The sequence below is a fragment of the Panulirus ornatus genome, chromosome 46, assembly GCF_036320965.1.
Source record: "Panulirus ornatus isolate Po-2019 chromosome 46, ASM3632096v1, whole genome shotgun sequence".
Lineage (NCBI taxonomy): Eukaryota > Metazoa > Arthropoda > Malacostraca > Decapoda > Palinuridae > Panulirus > Panulirus ornatus.
This window is the reverse complement of record NC_092269.1, coordinates 38,072,189-38,090,842: the sequence shown is the minus strand read 5'-3', so window position 1 is coordinate 38,090,842 and position 18,654 is coordinate 38,072,189. Positions and strand designations below refer to the sequence as shown.

The window sequence follows — 18,654 nt, the reverse complement described above, 5'->3', positions numbered from 1 at the left end:
GTGTCGGTACTCCTAGTGCGATGACATTACAGACGTGCACTTTGGACAGGCGTTACAGGTGTGTGTGTGTGTGTGTGTGTGTGTGTGTGTTATAACTCATGTACACGAGACGGGGGTTATGGAGAGGTAACGGTGATAGACGCGATAGATAGGTGCGATAGATGTGTGACATTATTCCGTCCTCGAGTGCACCACGGTGCGTTTTCCATGCGTCATCCTCTCTATGGTACATTTCGTGGGGTATACAAAAAAAAAAATAGTTTTGATCATTCGAGCGAGGCAGTGCGTGCACAGGTTTGCGTGTGCGTGCGGTGGTTGTATGCGTGCATGCAGTGGCGCTTGCGTGCGGTGATTGTGTGCTTGCGTGCAGTGGTGTGTGCGTGCTTGCGATGGTGTTTGCGTGCAGTGCTGTGTGCCTGTGACGGTGAGAACCTTTAGTTGAGTGTGCGTGCGGTGGCAACTTATATTCGAGCGATGGTGTGTGTGTGTGTGTGTGGCCAGTGGTGTCTGGGTTGTGCTGTGTACGTGCTGTGGTATACATGTGGATGTATGTGCGGTGAAGCGTGTATCCAGCGTTGTGTGTGCGTGCAGCGGTGTTTGCGTGCGGTGTGTGCATGAAGTTAGTGTGTGCGTGCGGTGGCGTGGCAATGCAGTTTTACGTGCAACTGTTTGTAAAAGTTTTGGTATTAACATTGAGGTAGGTAGTGTGTGTGTGTGTGTGTGTGTGTGTGTGTGTGTGTGTGTGTGTGTGCTGCCTGGGAGGGAGGGTAGGGGTGGCGGCGGGCATGGCTGCGGGTGGGCGGGCTTCGGACTGGTGGGCGTGGGCGTACATGGGTGGGCGGGCGTCGTGCAGGGTGTTGTCAGAATGTGGCGTCGTGTTGGAAACCCCGCCTGGGACGTGAGGGAAGGCGGACGAGGAGCGCACTAGACGAGAAACCCACGCTGTGTCCGATTCCTCGCAGCCTGGCTTGGGCCCTGGTGTGGGGCCACGCAGTCTGGCCCCGGCCTGCACCGCCCAGCCTGCCGCCCACACACGCCCATACCGCCGCCCCCGCTGACCCTGGCGAGCCTGGCAGGCCCGGGTGTAGCCCTAGATGAGGGCGACCTGACCCCCTGGCCACCGCGTCAGGGTGCGGCGGCAATGGTGTGTGCGGGACACATGTGACGCCGACTCATGAGGCGAGGCCGCCGATGTCATGCTGGCGGCCGCTATAGCGAGGCTTCCGCCTGGCCGACCACCACTTACACCGACCACCTCGCTAGCCCGGGCGGCCAGGCTCGGGCAGGGCGGCCGAGTGTCGCGGCAGGCAGGCAGGCCAGCACACACGACCGTCGCAGTGATTTAAGAGTTTAGAGTCTAGGCCTACGGCCAGGAGTCATGGTAGGGTAGGCTGCCTCAAGGTTGGACAACTTGCAGCATATACTGAAGGCGCCTTTTCCATAGTTTCCTTCTATTTTTGTTTGTTTTGGGTAAGTTTTGCTGTTATTTTGGTAGCACGCGGTCATCGAAGTCGAGTCAAATTTTCGCGCGCTAAAGTTGGCGCCAAAGTGGGTGGGAAGTTTGGAGGCGGTGTGTTTGCGGGCGGTGGACAGTATGGAGGGCGGGGGGAAAGTGGGTGTATGTAGTGGGTGTGTGAGTGGTAGGTGGCATGTGCAGTCCTCCTCCCACATCGCAGGACGGCCTCACCAGTCTCTCACAGCCGCCTCCTCTACCCCAGCTGATTACACCAAACCGCGCCAACACCACAGTTCGCGGGAACTAATACTGCTATCGCAACCCACGAACGGAATATTATGAAATTCAGGAATAACGTGTGCTAAATTATGCTAAACGATAATCAATAATAAAAAACGTACTTCGTCAACGCTTTCTACCAAACGCTAATATATAGTAGTGATGAATAATTTCCGTCTGGGTACCGACAGGATATTGCCGAATTTTACTGTTGAGATATTTTCGCTTTTACGATTATTTCCAAATAACAGTCAAAAAATTGATACGGCCGTGTTAGTATTGATTAAAGTGAAATTAAGGAATCAAAAACATTCACAGAAAGTCCTTCCAACCCCGATTTTAAAATAAACCTTCGCGAAAAGATGTGTTCTCTTATCCAGCCTCCTTTTGCTGTGAGCAGACTGGATCTGATGAGTGAAAACAGCAACGCAGTCTTCTGAAACGCCCGAGTGTCTCCACAACTCCCCGCCAAACTTTGTCTTAAACGATTTCATGAATGTGCAATCGCAAGTTTTCGAGAACTGAACTTGTTTGTGTGTGAGCTGGGATAAAGAAACGTACTTTCCCCGCGGAGAACCGATGAAGTTTACATACCCGTAGTGGAGTGTTTTCAATGTTTTCAGTGGTTGCCAAGGAATATTGGAACCGTGACTGTTTGGGTGCCGCTCGCGTTGGAGATCGGATCAATTTAACAACTGTGCAGGTATACAAAGTTGTCGAAATGTGGGGAAGAATGAACACGTGACTGGTGACTATTAATACTCGTGTGTACGGTGTCGAGGGAGACTAATTACAGTCTCTATAGTGATAATCAAACCTTAGTGCCATGGAATCAGCTAAGCGAAGATGGTAAATGCAGTGCTAGAGTACAAGGACACATAAGATTTTCTGAGTTAACGCAACAATGAAAGCCTGGAGGGGAAGAGGATAAACAACCGAGTTGTTTAACGTGTAGGTTTATTATGAGTTTGTGTTTATAGTGTGTTACTGTGAGCGTGTGTGTTGAAGCGCGCCTACAGTGTCGCCGTGTCGAGGTGAGCGGCAGCGAGCGGTGCGCGGGATTGTGAGCCTTACGCCGCTACTGAACACGAGTCATTTCGTCATAGCGGCCCGTGGCACTCAGTGGCACCGTGTCAGGTCTCGTGGCTAAGTTTAGCACTGCCCCTGATCCCTCTACCTGGCGTACTACCTCACTCATCATCTGGAACAGCTGTAACACAAGCAATACACCCACCGATCGTACCACCATTCGCTTCTAGCCGCGGTGTCCTGCCGTCGTCCACCTCTGGAGAGTGTCAGCGATGGCGCCCTAACCCGCTTATTCCCACTCATCCACTCTAATCCTGGGGTGAGGGTTGACGGTACCGTGGGGCAAGGGGGACAGGGGGCGGCGGACCCCACACCTTCTGTACCACCTTCAGACCACTACCAACCAACCACCCACCCACCCCCCGCTTGGTGAGACCAGTGGTTCCCCTGGGGGGCACCCACACCGACCATATAATCAAACCATCGCACCAAGCTGGACGCACCATCATGAGATCAATACTAATTTTCGAAAATAAATGGAATACTTTCAGTTAGATGGAAAAGTGAGTTGTCACATTGCTTGTTGTGGGTTGTGGTGGACCGGAGTTGTTGTCACTTGGAGGTGGGTTTTCCTTGTCCTAGGACGGGTTAGTGTCATATAAATTTTTTTTCCAAAAACCTATTAATTGCAGGAGTGTGACAAACTTTATATATATATATATATATATATATATATATATATATATATATATATATATATATATATATATATATATATATAGAGTCCCCATGCATCTGGTCCGGTGGAAATGACTGCAGACTTTGCCTGAACCAGTGAAGGCAGGAGGGGAGTGGGGGTGGAGGAGGAGGAGGATGGATGGAGGGTGGGAGGGAGGGGGATGGGTGGTGGTGGGCTGATGCAGTGGGGGAGGGGAGGGGGAGAACTCACCACCACCACCACCCGCCTGCTGGGTCAGCAGAGGTGGGTCGCGGGTGAGTGGTTGGTGTGAGTGAGGGTGGGTCCAGGGCCAGCCCTTGTGGGGCTGGTGGGTCGGCCAGAGAATTGTGACCACCACCACTGGTGGTGGTAGGGGGTTTTGTTATAAGGCAGGAGGAGGGGTGGGGTGGGGGATGTTAGGTGTCTCTTTGCCAGGGAGAGAGAGAGAGAGAGAGAGAGAGAGAGAGAGAGAGAGAGAGAGAGAGAGAGAGAGAGAGAGAGAGAGAGAGAGAGAGAGAGGCCTGTAGGCTTATTTTGTGGGTCGACGTTGTCAGGATGATGGTCCAGACCACGGGGAGAAACCTGAGGAACGTGAGGTATGAGGAGGCTCCTGTGAGGCTAAGGCTGTGGTATGAGGCAGGGGGAGGCTAAGTCTGTTGTATAAGGGAAGGTGAGGCTAAGGCTGTGGTATGAGGGAGTGGGAGGCTAAAGATGTGGTATGAGTGGGTTGTGTGTGCTGTGAGGAGGGTGAGGCTAAGGCTGTGTTATGAGGGAGGGTGGTCCTATGTGTTGTGAGGAGGTTGTGTATATTGTGATTGAAGGTGAGGATTTTGATGCGTGGAGGGTGTGATATGAGGAGCTCCTGTGAGCTGTGAAGGTTAGGGGGGGGGGGGTAAGGATGGTCCTGTGTTGTGTGAGGAGGGATGAGGATCGGTCGTGAGGAGGGTTGACACTGTAGGCTGACGGGGTCATGTATGGTGTGAGGAGGAGGGTGAGGGTGTGCTTGGAGGAGACGGATGCTGTGTTGTGAGTGGTTAGGACTGAGATGGTGAGGGCGGTTCTGTCGAGACGAGAGATGACTCATAGTTTGGGAATGAGGAGGTGTGAGGATGGTCGAGAATGAGGAGGGGGGATGAGGTTGGGTGTGAGGATAGGGTAAGGATAAGGGGATGTGACGATGGACTGTTGTGTTGTGTTGGATAGTTCAGGAGTTGTAGTGGGATGGGTTGGATGTTGCGAGTGATGATGATGGAGGGGGTTGTGAGAACATGAGGGTGGGTGGTTGTTGTGAGGGTGTCTGACGGGTCTTGGCAGGATGGTTTTGTTGTAAGTCGGAGCTGCTGGGGTCGAGTTGTGTGGTGTGGAGGGTTCGAACCCTGACTGGTGTGTGGTTGTTTCCATTATGGGGTTGGGGAGGTGGGGATGGGGTGGGGGGGGAGTGGCAGGCGCCTGAGGTTGCCTGGCTGGTCCCCTCATGATGAGGAATTTATGAGTTGTTAATTCCCGGTGTCATAGTCGGGATCGCAAACATGTCATGCTTGTACCTAGTTTTGGTGTCGTGTGTTGTGAAAGGATCGTATAGTGTCGTGGTGGTGACAGGTTGGATACTGACGGTGAAAATGTTGGTGCAAGGATTTTAAAGTGACGTGGTGGACAGTGTTGGTGCAAGGATTGTCTCCTGTCGTGGTGGGGAAGGTGACAGTGTTTGCTGCAAGGATTGTATGGTACTGCAGTGAAGGTGACAGTGTTTGCTGCGAGGATTGCAATGAAGGTGACACTGCTGGTGCAAGGATCGTATAGTGCTGGCGGGGTGAAGGTGCCACCGTTGGTGCAAGTATTGTACAGTGTGGTGGTGGGTGGTGGTGGTGGAGAAGGGATGGCTGTGATGGTGCTAATGATAGCGCCAGGTTTTTTTTTTTCATTGTTTTGGTGATGGTGTCAATGTTGGTGCAAGGACTGTGTTGTCTTATCGGCTAAAGTGTGTATGGAAACTGTGCCAGTATTGGTCTAAAGATATAGTTTGATGGTGATGGTGAGTGTTGGTGTAGTGATTGTATAGTGTCGTGATGGTGGAAGGGTGTGTGAGGATGGTGATATAATGAGTGTATAGTGTGATGATGGGGTGGATATATAGGTATGGGTGACATTGTTGATGGAAGGGTTGTTTTTTGTGTTATCAGGGTGGAGATATGTAAGGATGTTGACAGAGTTGTTGAAATGGTTGTAGTGTTATGATGGTGGGGGGATATGTAGGGAGGGTGACAGTGTTAGTGTAAGGGTTGCACTGTGGAGATATGTAAGGATTGTGATAAAGTTGGTGTAAAATGATTGTAGTGTTGTGATGGTGGAGAGATATGTGTGGGTGATGACAGTGTTAGAGGAATGATTGTAGTGTTGTGATGGTGGAGAGATATGTGTGGGTGATGACAGTGTTAGAGGAATGATTATAGTGTTGTGATGGTGGAGAGGTATGTTTTGGGTGATGACAGTGTTAGAGGAATGATTATAGTGTTGTGATGGTGGAGAGGTATGTTTTGGGTGATGACAGTGTTAGAGGAATGATTGTAGTGTTGTGATGGTGGAGAGATATGTGTGGGTGATGACAGTGTTAGAGGAATGATTGTAGTGTTGTGATGGTGGAGAGATATGTGTGGGTGATGACAGTGTTAGAGGAATGATTGTAGTGTTGTGATGGTGGAGAGATATGTGTGGGTGATGACAGTGTTAGAGGAATGATTGTAGTGTTGTGATGGTGGGGAGATGTTTAGGGTTGTAGAGTGTCATGTTGGTGGGTGAATGTCAGGTGATGGTGTCTGTGTAAGAATTATGTTATCATGATAGTGAAGAGATGGGTGGAGATACTGTTGGTGTAAGGATTGTAGTGTTGTGGTGGTGAAGGAATTGTTGGGGGATGGTGCTATTGTTGATGTAAGAATTGTATAGTGTTGTGGTGGTGAAGAGATGGATGGGGATGGTGATCGTGTTGGTGTAAGGAGTATACAGTGTTGCAGTGATGAAGGAATTGTTGGTGATGGTGATAGTGTTGATGTAAGGAGTCAAGAGTGTTGTAGTGGTGAAGCAATTGTTGAGTGATGGTGATAGTGTTGATGTAAGGAGTATAAATTGTGACAGGGTTGTTGGTGACGGTGTTAGTCTTGGTGTAAGGATTATATTGTGTCATTGTGATGACAGTGTGGGTGGTGATGGGTATAGTGTGTAGGTGCAGGAACTATACAGTGTCATGGTGGTGGTGGGGAGGGGGGAGCAAGTCTGAGGCTAGACCCTGGTGAAAATGTTAAATGTTGCTGCTGGCAGTGTGTGTGTGTGTGTGTGTGTGTGTGTGTGTGTGTGTGTGCCTCTTGTTCCCTTGCCTGGCTGCTGGATGGTGAAACTGAGTGCCTTTGATAACGACGGTGACGGCTTTGATGGTGACTGTGTATGGCTTTGATGGTGACAGTGAATAGCTCTCATGGTGACAGGGGACGAATTTTGTGCGTGTGATGGTGTGACGTGTTTATGGCCCTGATGGTGACGTTGAAGATATTTCTGGTAGCGACGGTGTGTAACTTTAATGGTGACATTGAATGACTTTGATGGATTAGTTTGAGGAAGACTGGACAGTAGTAGAGGGTGAATGATGAGATATATGGTGAGTATGGAGGAGGTGGATGGTGAGGAGAGAGACTGGATCGTGTGGGAAGGGAACGACTCGGAATAATGGCGAAGGGGGAAAAAAAAGATGATAATAGTGAAATAAGATTGTGAACGACGGTGTGAGGGCTGAGTGGGGTCGTTGTGCTGAGAATGCTGAGGTGGGAGTCGTCGTGCTGAGAATGCTGAGTTGGGAGTCGTCGTGCTGAGAATGCTGAGGTGGGGGTCGTGTGCTGAGGTGGGAGTCGTCGTGCTGAGAATGCTGAGGTGGGGGTCGTGTGCTGAGGTGGGAGTCGTCGTGCTGAGAATGCTGAGTTGGGAGTCGTCGTGCTGAGAATGCTGAGTTGGGAGTCGTCGTGCTGAGAATGCTGAGGTGGGGGTCGTGTGCTGAGGTGGGAGTCGTCGTGCTGAGAATGCTGAGGTGGGGGTCGTGTGCTGAGGTGGGAGTCGTCGTGCTGAGAATGCTGAGGTGGGGGTCGTGTGCTGAGGATGATCAGGAAGGTCGTGTGCTGAGGATGGGCCAGGAAAGGGGGACACTCCCCCCTCCCCGAGCTGAGAATGGCTGTGACCTTTTCAGACCCCGAATTTCAGTTTTTTTTCCCCCTTTTACAAAATTGTGTCATTTGAATTATGTTGAACGGCGGATGGGAGGCACAATGAACAACTATGCAACTGAAGTTTTTCTCTTTTTTTTTTTCGCTAAGCTGAACGTGCGTGTTAATGAAGCTTGTGGAGTGAGTGGCGGGGAGTCAAGCTGGGGTCGACACGAGGTTGTGGTCTGGGGGGGAGGGAGAGAGAGGGGGGTTGTGGCGTGACCTGTGGAAGGTTGTGGTATGTTCAGTGTTGTGGGGGAGGGGAGGGACGGGGGTAGGAGGAGGAGGAGGAGGGCGGGCCTGTAATGGTGATGGGGTGGTAAGACGGACGATGGTCTGGTCCTGCCCCTCTCCCCAGGTGGGGTGAGCGGGGAGGGGGTTGTGTTGGTGTTGCTCCGTCCAGGTCTGTCATGGTCCCAGTGTGGGGGTTGTGGTGGTGTGATCTCATGGGGGGTTGTGGAGGTTGGTAGTTGGCCGTAGAGGTTGTCGTCATGTGGCCTGTTGTAGTTTTGGGTGCCTGGACCCTTGGGGGGTTGTGACGGTGGCCGCGTCAGGGGTTGTGATGGTTGTATTGTGGGGTTGATAGACCCTCATGGGATTTAGGCCTTTAGTGGTGGCCTTATTGATGGTTGTGGCTATGATGTGGTTACGTAGGGGTGTTGTGATGTGGCGTGGCCCCGTCCGAGGTGGTGGTTGTAGTCCGGAATTGTTAGATGGTGTGGTCAGGAACGAGGTTATTGTTAGTGTCTCGCATTGAGAGGAAAGGTTGTGAGGTTTGGTCTTGTGGGAGGTTGTTGTTATATAGAGTTGTGGTATGCTGCCGTTGGGGTCGTTCGTGGTGGCTTCGTTGGAAGTTGTGGTGATGATGTGGTTCCTCTTAGGGGGGGGGGGTTATAGTGGTGGTAGTATAGCCTCTTCAGAAGGTTGTGATATAGGTGTTGCCCCCGAGGGTGTGTCTTGTCTGGTGGGGGTGGTAGGTAGTAGCAGGTCGGTGGCTGTTGGTAGGGTACTCACTTGGTGGAGTTGTAGCCTGGTAGGAGGTTGTTGTTGTTGTTGTTGGTAAGGTGGCCTCATAGGCTGGTCATGGGTTGTTATCGTAGTGGTGTTGCTTCATGCATTGGTGTCCCCATCCCACTCACCTGGGATGGTAGGGATGTGTTACACCTGAATGGTGGCTCAAGTCCCCGTGTGTAGTTGTACATGCGGTATCCCAGTAGGGTTATTGGTGGGGTTATGGTAGGGTTGTAGCCCTATAGGGGTTGTGGGAAATGATTGTTACCCAATGGGGTTTTCGTGTGGTTTGTCAAGTTGCTTTGGTCACTTCACTTTGGGGTTGTTGTGTTGTAGGGTTGTAGTGAGGTGCAGTGTAGGTTGTGTTTGTTGTCCCCAGTATTGATTGTGTTTAGGGGAACTCCATGAGAGACTTGTGGCGGTGGTTTAACTTCGTGTGACCCCGTGATGGGTCATGGAGATGTGGCCTCATGGTGGGTCATGGAGAAGTGGCCCAGTGCCGGGTCATGGAGACGTGGCCAAATGTTGGGTCATAAAGGAGTGGCCTCATGGTGGGTCATGGAGGCGTGGCCCAGTTGATGGGTCACGGAGGAGTGGCTTCGTGTCGGGTCGTGAAGGTGTGTCCAATGATGGGGTCGTGGGGGGGGGGGGTGTGGCCCCGTGATGGGTAGTGGAAGTGTGGCCTCGTGATGGGTCATGGTGGCATCCCCCCCCCCCCCCCCGTTGATGCCTGGTGATGGGGCTTGATGTTATCATGTCCCCGTGGGATGGGTCGTAGAAGTGTCTGGCCCCATGTTGGAGCCCCACCCCCCTCCCATCATGGGATGGGGTTGATATAGACTCATGGACGGTCGTGAGAGTGAAACCTCACGTGGGGTTTAGTGTTGTGGCTCAGGGTCTTGTAATGATGTGGCCCCAAGGGAGGTTATGGGGTGGACTCGGAACATATTTTGGAGATGTTTAAACTGGACGGAATAAGATGGTGTGTGTGTGTGTGTGTGTGTGTGTGTGTTTGTGTGTGTGTGTGTGTGTGTCTCCCGGGCCTGTGGTTGGGGAGGGGTCGGGTGGCTTGGGGACTGAGGGAAAGGTTGTTGGTGGGGTGGGGGCGGGAGTGACCCGGACCCCGGCTATGCTCCGGAGTTACGACATGTCGGGGTGGAGGCGGGTGAGCGTGAGCGTGGGCGTGGATGGGCGTGCCTGGTGGGTGAGGGCGGAGGGGCAGAAGGTCAGCCCATCGTGCTGGGGTCACGAGCGGTCAGCACGCCCGCGAGGAGCCGCCCGCTGGGGTCCTCCCCCCCCGGCGGCAGCCCCAGCAAGGACGGCTCTCCCCCCCCCCCCCCACAAAAAGCCTCTCTCGCCCCCCCCCCCCAACCACAACATCTAGAAAAGCTTTCTCTGTGCGAAGACTTGCTGCTTCACTCGCTTCATTACTGGCGGTGGTTCTATAGGCAGGATACACGGCGTGATGCAGGACGGGCGAGGATGGTCCTGCTTCTGGGGTTGAGTGCTCCCTGGAGAAGAGGGCGCGGGTAGTGTCCCATTGGAGAAGAGGGCGCGGGTAGTGTCCCACTGGAGAAGAGGGCGCGGGTAGTGTCCCATTGGAGAAGAGGGCGCGGGTAGTGTCCCACTGGAGAAGAGGGCGCGGCTAGTGTGTCCCCCCCCCCTTTCCCCCCCTTGGATAAGAGGCGCTGTAGTGTCCCACTGGATAAGAGACGCTACAGTGTCCCTTGGGTAAAGAGGCTCTGTTAGTGTCTCCTGGATATAAGAGAGTCGTGGAGGCTAGCGTCCCACTGGATAAGAGGCGCCGTTTTAGTGCTACCCTTGGATAAGAAAGGGAAGAATCAGTGTTGGCGTCAGTGACCAGTGCTGTACTTAACTACAGAACGACTGTAGTTTAACGGTGGTGTGGCGAGACAGCGCTGCCGACGGCCCGCATCTCACCAGCTCTGTAGTAATATGTGAGAGAAAAAAAATATGTTGTAAGTGTACAAAGTGAGTGTTGGGAGAGGGGAGAGAAAAAAAAAAGAGAAGGGAGGAGGGGAGTTGTAGTGGTGTTAGGTTGTAGGAGCAACAACAGGAAGCAGCAGCGGGTGTGTCGTCAGGTTGGTGAGTACAAACAAAAATACATTGAACATTAATACATACAAGATTTTAGTGTACCTTTGGGCGTGTCATGGCATCAAGACCGTCGTGGCCCAGCCAGTCATGAGAGGGAGGGAGGGAGGGTGAGAGAGAGCTCATCAACATTGTCATCTGATCTTGTATGTATGGTTGTGGCGTGTTGTGGCCAGCCCTGGGCTACAACACCGCCACTGCAAATACTGGAACTTGTCAAGATAATTGTGGAAAGCTGCCACTGTTATCCTCCTGTTGTGGCGCCTGTGTTGTAGGTCAGAGTTGTAACATCACGGGTTATAGGCTGCCACTGGCAGAATGGCCTGTGTATTTATACATTGAATTGCTAGATTTGAACGACTGTGAGATTTCTTACGAAAATATATATATGAACTATAGGTTGTGTTCTGCATAGACTTTATGTGTTGAATTAGGATTGAAAGGTTTCAGGTTGTATTTTGGAACTAAGGTTGTAAACTACATAGCATGAAATATAATGTTTACACAACCAAATTGCATTTTCCCTCTTTTTTTTTCTTACCTGCAATACGAATCCAGGTCGGGGAAATGGTGGTTCACGTCTTGTAATGACCTCTAAGGTTGTGTTAAGAGGGGATATGGACGGGAGGGACGTGGGGAAAGGAAGCAAGGGTTGTGGAGGTGGAGTGGTTGTGGCGGTGGAAGACTCCAAGGGGGGGGTGGGGAGGGGGGAGGGGCAGAGCAAGGGGGACAGTCTCCACGGCGCCGACCAACCTGGGGTCAGGCGTCACCACCCAAATTTATGAATCTCTTATTGTTGCCCCGTTTCCTCCCTAACTTATATACCTGTCTGATCCCGCGGCTAATGGATGCAGGCACTCGTGGGTGGGGCAGGCCGACCCTAACACGTCCATTTTTATGGGTTGATGGCAAGTGAGGGTACGGCGGAGTGGGGGAGGGAAGGAGTTTTGTCAGGTACGTGTGTGGGGAGGCTGTGTGTGTGTGTGTGTGTGTGTGTGTGTTCCAAGCTCACTGACGGTGCTCAAGGTAAAGCGAGTCCCCAGGGTCTTCCGGTTAAGATAGCCCCCTGTGACAAGTCCCCAGGGTCTTCCGGGGAAGATAGCCCCCCCCCCGAGACAAGACCCCCAGGGGTCTGCTGGGAAAGATAGCCCAAGGAATTCCCCCAGGATATGGTAGAGAAGAGAGCCCCTGGAATATCCCCCCAGGGTCTGGAAGGGAAGATATCCCTGGGAACAAGTCCCCCCGGGGTCTAGCTGGGGAAGACAGCCCCCGGGGATACGCCAGAGTGGCCACCTCAGAATCACTCGGTAGGTGGAGAGGCTCCTGTAGGTGGCTTGTAGAAGTACACTGGGTGCTCTGAGGACCTCCTGGAGGCGGAGGAGCGTCATCCTGCCTCTCGTAGAAGACGCTGGACGTGGCCGGGTGACGAAGCCTCTCCTTTGGGTCGACGGCAAGAATGGAAGGGTCCGTGTGTGATGTAGGTCGAGACTCCTTCTTTAGTGGGTCGCTTGTAGAAGGAGGAAAGGGTCCGCCGGGTGTAGGTGGAGAAGCGTCTACTCCCCGGGGTCGCTTGTAGAAAGCAAGGGGTTTGAGGTGGGGGGTGGGGTGGGGGAAGGGGCCGGCAAGGATGAAGGCAGAGAAGCCGTAAGCGGGTCGCCTCTGGAAGGGAAAGGGAGTAATCTTGGGATCAAGACGGCAATAGAAAGGCCTCGTCCGGCAGAAGTCGTGGCCGAACCCTCCCAGGAAGCAAGGTGCTGGTGCTGGTAGCCTCCCAGTCACACACAAAAAAGAAATATATATATATATATATATATATATATATATATATATATATATATATATATATATATATATATTTCGTCTTCGTTCTTGTTATTATAGAGGCCATAAAGTCTTGTTAAAGGAGGGAGCAGCAGGCTTGTACCGTGAGGTGTGTGTGTGTGTGTGTGTGTGTGTGTGTGGTGGGGGAGGAGGAGCTTGAGGTTGCTGGAGATGGATGGAGGAGGGGGTTGTTGGATGGAGGAGGTGGGGAGGTGGTTGAGTCGGGTCAGTCTAGGTGAACCTCGTCCTGTTGCACACAAGTTTCCTGGTGTTGACATAGCTGGGTATGCAAGGTGCAGAGGGGCGGATGGTAGAGTATGTGTGCAGGAGGGGATACACACAAAAGCCCTGCCCACGTCATTCATAGTAAAACGTTCGTTCGCGGAAGACAGGACCAACCCCCCCACCCCCCACACTCCGGGGGTAAAAAGGTGTGGGGGAGGGGGGGAGGGAGAGAAGGCCCTTGTAAAATAATTCCATTCATATGAAACTACTCGTGAGGAAGTCTTTAAAATTGGATTCTCACACGGAGGGAGGGAGCGTCGTCCCCGGGATCTTGCGGAGAGCGGCGAACGTACCACACACACACACACACACACACACACACACACACACAACACATATCTCCACGTGGCAATGCCTCCTCCTCCTCCTCCTCCTCCTGCTGCTCCTCCTCCGCCTCCCTCCTCATCAGTCGTTGCCTGCAGATCGTGTGGTCTCGGTGTAGCGCCGCCTCGAGACCCCCGGGGGGCAAGACGCTGCTATACCCAAGCCGAAGATGATGTCCGTAATAATGAGGTCATGAGGAAGAGAGAGGGAGGGAGAGGTAGAGAGAGAGAGAGAGTGGGAGGTGAGAGGGAAGGAGCATGTCTTCTCCTCTCGGGGTCCGTCTAGGTGAGCGGGTTCGCCTGTCATGACCTGACACTCACCCCCACCTTCCCCCCTACGCCCCTCCTCCACCTCCTCCTCCCCCTCCCACTGCCCAACTCTCTTCTCTCCTCCCCCTCCTCCTTTACCCCTTTTACATCCCCCCATCACGCCCCTCCCCCCATTAACGTCGCCAAACCCCCTCCCTCCCTACATAGGCCGCTGGATTATTATAATTGATGGTTAATTACCTGGGTAGGTCGTGGGTGGGAGCCGCTGAGAGCGATGATGGACTCGTCCCACGTGTGTGGGGAGGAGACTCGTCCCACGTATGTGTGGGGAGGAGACTCGCCCCACGTATGTGTGGGGAGGAGACTCGTCCCACGTATGTGTGGGGAGGAGACTCGCCCCACGTATGTGTACGTGGGAGACTCGTCCCACGTATGTGTACGTGGGAGACTCGTCCCACGTGTGTGTGGAGAGGAGACTCGTCCCACGTATGTGTGGGGAGGAGACTCGCCCCACGTATGTGTACGTGGGAGACTCGTCCCACGTATGTGTACGTGGGAGACTCGTCCCACTTATGTGTACGTGGGAGACTCGCCACACGTATGTGTGTGGGGAGGAGGAGGAGGAGGAGGGTAGGCGGTAATCACCATTAGCCACAGAGGGAGTCGGTCACAACACAGGTCATCTGGAGTCCCATAACAGAATCGCCATTCATAATAAGAGCTCGACCGGGGGTTGTGCACACACACTCACAATGATCGAGAGGAGACAGAAAGAAATAAACTTTTTTTAAGTTCTCGAGATGATATATCGCCTCCCCTCTCCCTCCTATCCCTTCTCTCTCCCCACTTAGCTGCATGCAGCTCCTCCTCCTCCTCCTCCTCCTCCTCCTCCTCCTCCTCCTCCTCCTCCTCCTCTCCTCCCCCCCCCCCCCCCAGCTCCTCAAGAGGATGATGATTCGGTGGGATTTGGGGGTGGAGAGAGAGAGAGAGAGAGAGAGAGAGAGAGAGAGAGAGAGAGAGAGAGAGAGAGAGAGAGAGAGAGAGAGAGAGTTAAGGACGGCGCTGTTATGATCATTTGTCAAGTTGCATCGATTGCTCAAAAGTTTCCTCTCCCCCTCCCCCCCCCCCCCCATCCCCCATCCTACTGGAGTAGTAGCACTTGTTTTCACTCACTCCTCTCCCTCAGCTGTTTCTCTTTACGTCACCATAAAACATTTGTAAACAAACGCTTCATTCATGGATGCGTTGGAAGGGACTTGATGGGTGGTGGTGCTGATGTTGTTATTTGTGAAGTATAAACTTCGGCGTTGGTTGTGGAATTTGGGGGTTGGGGGGGGTGGGGGTGGTTGTGAGGGTTTGGAACTTTTAAAACTAATCGCAGTCGTGTGTCATTAGGGATTATTATCTTTTTTAAATTGATGTTGTTTGTTTCTCTGTGTGTGTGTGTGTGTTTGTGTGTGTGTGTGTGTGTCATGAAGTTGATATTTTCTGGGGATTTAAACGTTTTATTGATGGGGGAAGCATCATGTGGGTACTTCCTTTCAGCTCATTAAAGCCATTTAACTAATGAGGTACTTTATCAGTGAAGATTTGTGTTTATTAGTGATAATTACCTCATGGAGTGTCTTGAACTCATTAAGGTACCAAGGTTTAGGGGTCAAAATCATTTATTTTCTTCGATTGAGGTCGTAGTCTTATTATAGACCATATGAGAACCATAACTTTGGATTGTAGACCCAAATATGACAGACTTCTTGACATATTGGGACCTTTAATTCTTGACGTCATTAGGGACCTTTTTAGGGAGGTAATTATTCATGCCTAGCTCTGAAGGGCCATTTAAAGTTTTTTAAGGGGTTTTGTATTAGTAGAGTTACCTTTAAAGGAACACGTAACTGTTTAGGGGCTTCGGTTGGTAGAGAAAGTCTGACAAAGAATTGCTTTACACCAGACCTTTAAACCAGTAAACAACCTTCCATTCATGAATGACCTTTTAAGTGATTTGTGGATTTAATTCGTTTAAGGGCTTGCGGGAGCGCTAATGACCCCTTTACCTGTAATGAGATTCTAATCTTTAACGACTGTTACGACCCTTGAGCACGAAGGTACGACCCTTGATAACTATGGTATGACCCTTGACCACGAAGGTACGACCCTTGATAACTATGGTATGACCCTTGATCACGAAGGTACAACCCTTGATAACTATGGTATGACCCTTGAGCACGACGGTACGACCCTTGATAACTATGGTACGACCCTTTAACGTTACAGTGTATGATCTTTGATCACGACTTTACGACCTCCGGATGGTCGGGCCGTCATGCACAAGGGTGGGGAGAGGGGGTTGGGGTCAGGTTTAAAGGCCTGGTATATCCTTATCAGCTGACCGCAGGTATATAGATAATGCTTTGACAGTCGAAAAGTCGTAATTGATGTTGAACGATTCTCGCCCTCATGGCCTGACAGCGTTGAGATCACAGGCGCCTGTTATCTCGTTGTGTGTTTTGCACTTAGGTAATTATTGCTTCCACCCCCCCCCCCCCCTCCCCATTTCCACCTCTCCCCCAACCCGGCGTTTGTCGTGCCATTTAATTATATCACCAGTTTGGCCTTAATTATAAAATCCTTTGGGTGAAATAAGATTTTCACATCATCCCGTGTACAGTCTGTGATTTTTAATGTTTCTTCTATTGTGTTACTCTCTCTCTTTTCCTCTCTCTCTCTCTCTCTCTCTCTCTCTCTCTCTCTCTCTATATATATATATATATATATATATATATATATATATATATATATATATATATATATATATATATTTATATATATATATACACACACACACACACACACACACACACACACACACACAAATATTGGTGCCTCCATACCTGTTGTCATGTTCGTATATTTTCTTTTTTTTTGAGCTCTCGTGTTCCTTCGTAATTATAGCTGCCTTCACATGTCGTATCTCTGTAATTATAGCTGCATTCTCTCTGTCGTATCTTTGTGATTATAGCTGCCTCCACCTGTCGTGCCTTTATGATTATAGCTGCTTTCACTGTCTTATCTTTGTGATTATATCTGCAGACACCTATCTTATCTTTGCAATTGTAGCTGCCTCCACTTGTCTGCGTTATTATAGCTGCCTCCACCTGTCTTATCCTCGTTAGTATAGCTGCCTGCACCTGCCTTATCTTTTATCTGTTTCTCATCCTCATTTTAACCCCGGTGTAATTACCGCAGCCGCTTTATCTTTTATATCTTTACTATCGCCGTCTCCACCTGGTCCATACCCTTGTGATCATCTCTTCCAACATCCGTATTGCCCAGGATATTATAGCCGGCCACCACCATCTATTATCTCTTCCTTCGCCTTTATCTCTCCTCTCTTTACCTCTGTCTCCCTGTGTATCTCTCATCACCTCTGTATCCCTCCATATTAACTATATTTTTGCTTCCGTCTCTATTTTCTGTTATCGTGGCTTGGCTTTCTGTATCGTCTGTTATCAGCGGTGCTTTCCGTCTATATGTTGTGTTATCCTTGTTGCCTCCGGCGTATATCTTGGGTTATCATTGTTGCCTCCCGCTTATATCTTGTTATCATTGTTGCCTCCCGCTTATATCTGGTGTTATCATTGTTGCCTCCCGCTTATATCTTGTTATCATTGTTGCCTCCCGCTTATATCTGGTGTTATCATTGTTGCCTCCCGCTTATGTCATGTTATCATTGTTGCCTCCCGCTTATGTCATGTTATCATTGTTGCCTCCCGCTTATATCTGGTGTTATCATTGTTGCCTCCCGCTTATATCTGGTGTTATCATTGTTGCCTCCCGCTTATATCTTGGGTTATCATCATTGCCTCCCGCTTATATCTGGTGTTATCATTGTTGCCTCCCGCTTATATCTGGTGTTATCATTGTTGCCTCCCGCTTATATCTGGTGTTATCATTGTTGCCTCCCGCTTATATCTGGTGTTATCATTGTTGCCTCCCGCTTATATCTGGTGTTATCATTGTTGCCTCCCGCTTATATCTGGTGTTATCATTGTTGCCTCCCGCTTATATCTGGTGTTATCATTGTTGCCTCCCGCTTATATCTGGTGTTATCATTGTTGCCTCCCGCTTATATCTGGTGTTATCATTGTTGCCTCCCGCTTATATCTGGTGTTATCATTGTTGCCTCCCGCTTATATCTGGTGTTATCATTGTTGCCTCCCGCTTATATCTGGTGTTATCATTGTTGCCTCCCGCTTATATCTTGGGTTATCATCATTGCCTCCCGCTTTAATCGTCCGTGCGACCACCGCTTCCTCTTTTTCACCTTTCTAATTACGTTTGATGCCTCCTGTATTACCCAAGTAATTATGTAATTAATTCTCCCTTCTCCTTCACTTCAGTAATTATCTTTGCCTCTACCGGCATTACATTTGTAATTATTATTCAGATGCATATTTGTCACACAGGAAATTGTAAACTGTATTCCACCGGGCGGGTTTACCTGGGGGAGGTGTGTGCATGGGTGTAAGTGTGTAGGTCAGGTTCATATGTTAAAACTACTTGGATGTGGTTTACACAAGGATCATGTCATGTAAACCCACCCGCTGTGATAACTTGTTACCGAGTATGTAAGGGTTGTATAAAGTCTACGGTGAAGAAGAGATGGTGTCTGTTGATAATTCTTCGGTGTTACATCGTAAAGAATTATCTCAAGTTACGAATGATTAGTTGAAGTAGAGTCGTGAATTATTGAGAGGCAGTTTACATGTAAATAAAGATACCGTAAGGTTGGTACCTGTAGTTCCAGTAATGTGGGTTTACCCATGGTTTTATTATCCCCCCCCCAGGGGAGGTGGGGTGACAGTTGACCTTGGTTTACTTATGGTTTCCCCGAGGTCAGAGTTCGTAAGGTCTCCCCAGACTGGCAGTGCTGCGTGGTCCCCCATGTGTCTGTTGTGTCTGTGTGTTTCTTCTTATAATCGATGTTTGTAGTAGAACTTTGTCTATGTGTCATAATGATAATGAAATAGAGGCATTATCATGGTCAGACTGGTAATGATAATGATGTTGATGATGACGATAACAGCGGTTAATCGTTCATTT

The 18,654-nt window shown here is 50.5% G+C and overlaps 1 protein-coding gene across 9 annotated transcripts in view; it reads left to right on the top strand.

Annotated features, from left to right (window-relative positions):
• Positions 1-2,128: 2,128 nt before the first annotated feature.
• Positions 2,129-18,654, top strand: part of LOC139763247 (uncharacterized) — a 288,461-nt gene continuing 271,935 nt past the window's right edge. For 2 of the 9 annotated variants that reach the window (XM_071689157.1, XM_071689158.1), the window contains exon 1: positions 2,131-3,327. In XM_071689157.1, coding sequence (XP_071545258.1) covers positions 3,301-3,327 — 27 coding nt within the window. In that variant the 5' untranslated portion in view covers positions 2,131-3,300. Of the gene's footprint in view, positions 3,328-10,185; positions 10,717-10,749; positions 10,844-18,654 lie in introns of those variants that run through there. The other 7 variants (XM_071689165.1, XM_071689155.1, XM_071689154.1 and 4 more) reach the window with 7 other exon arrangements.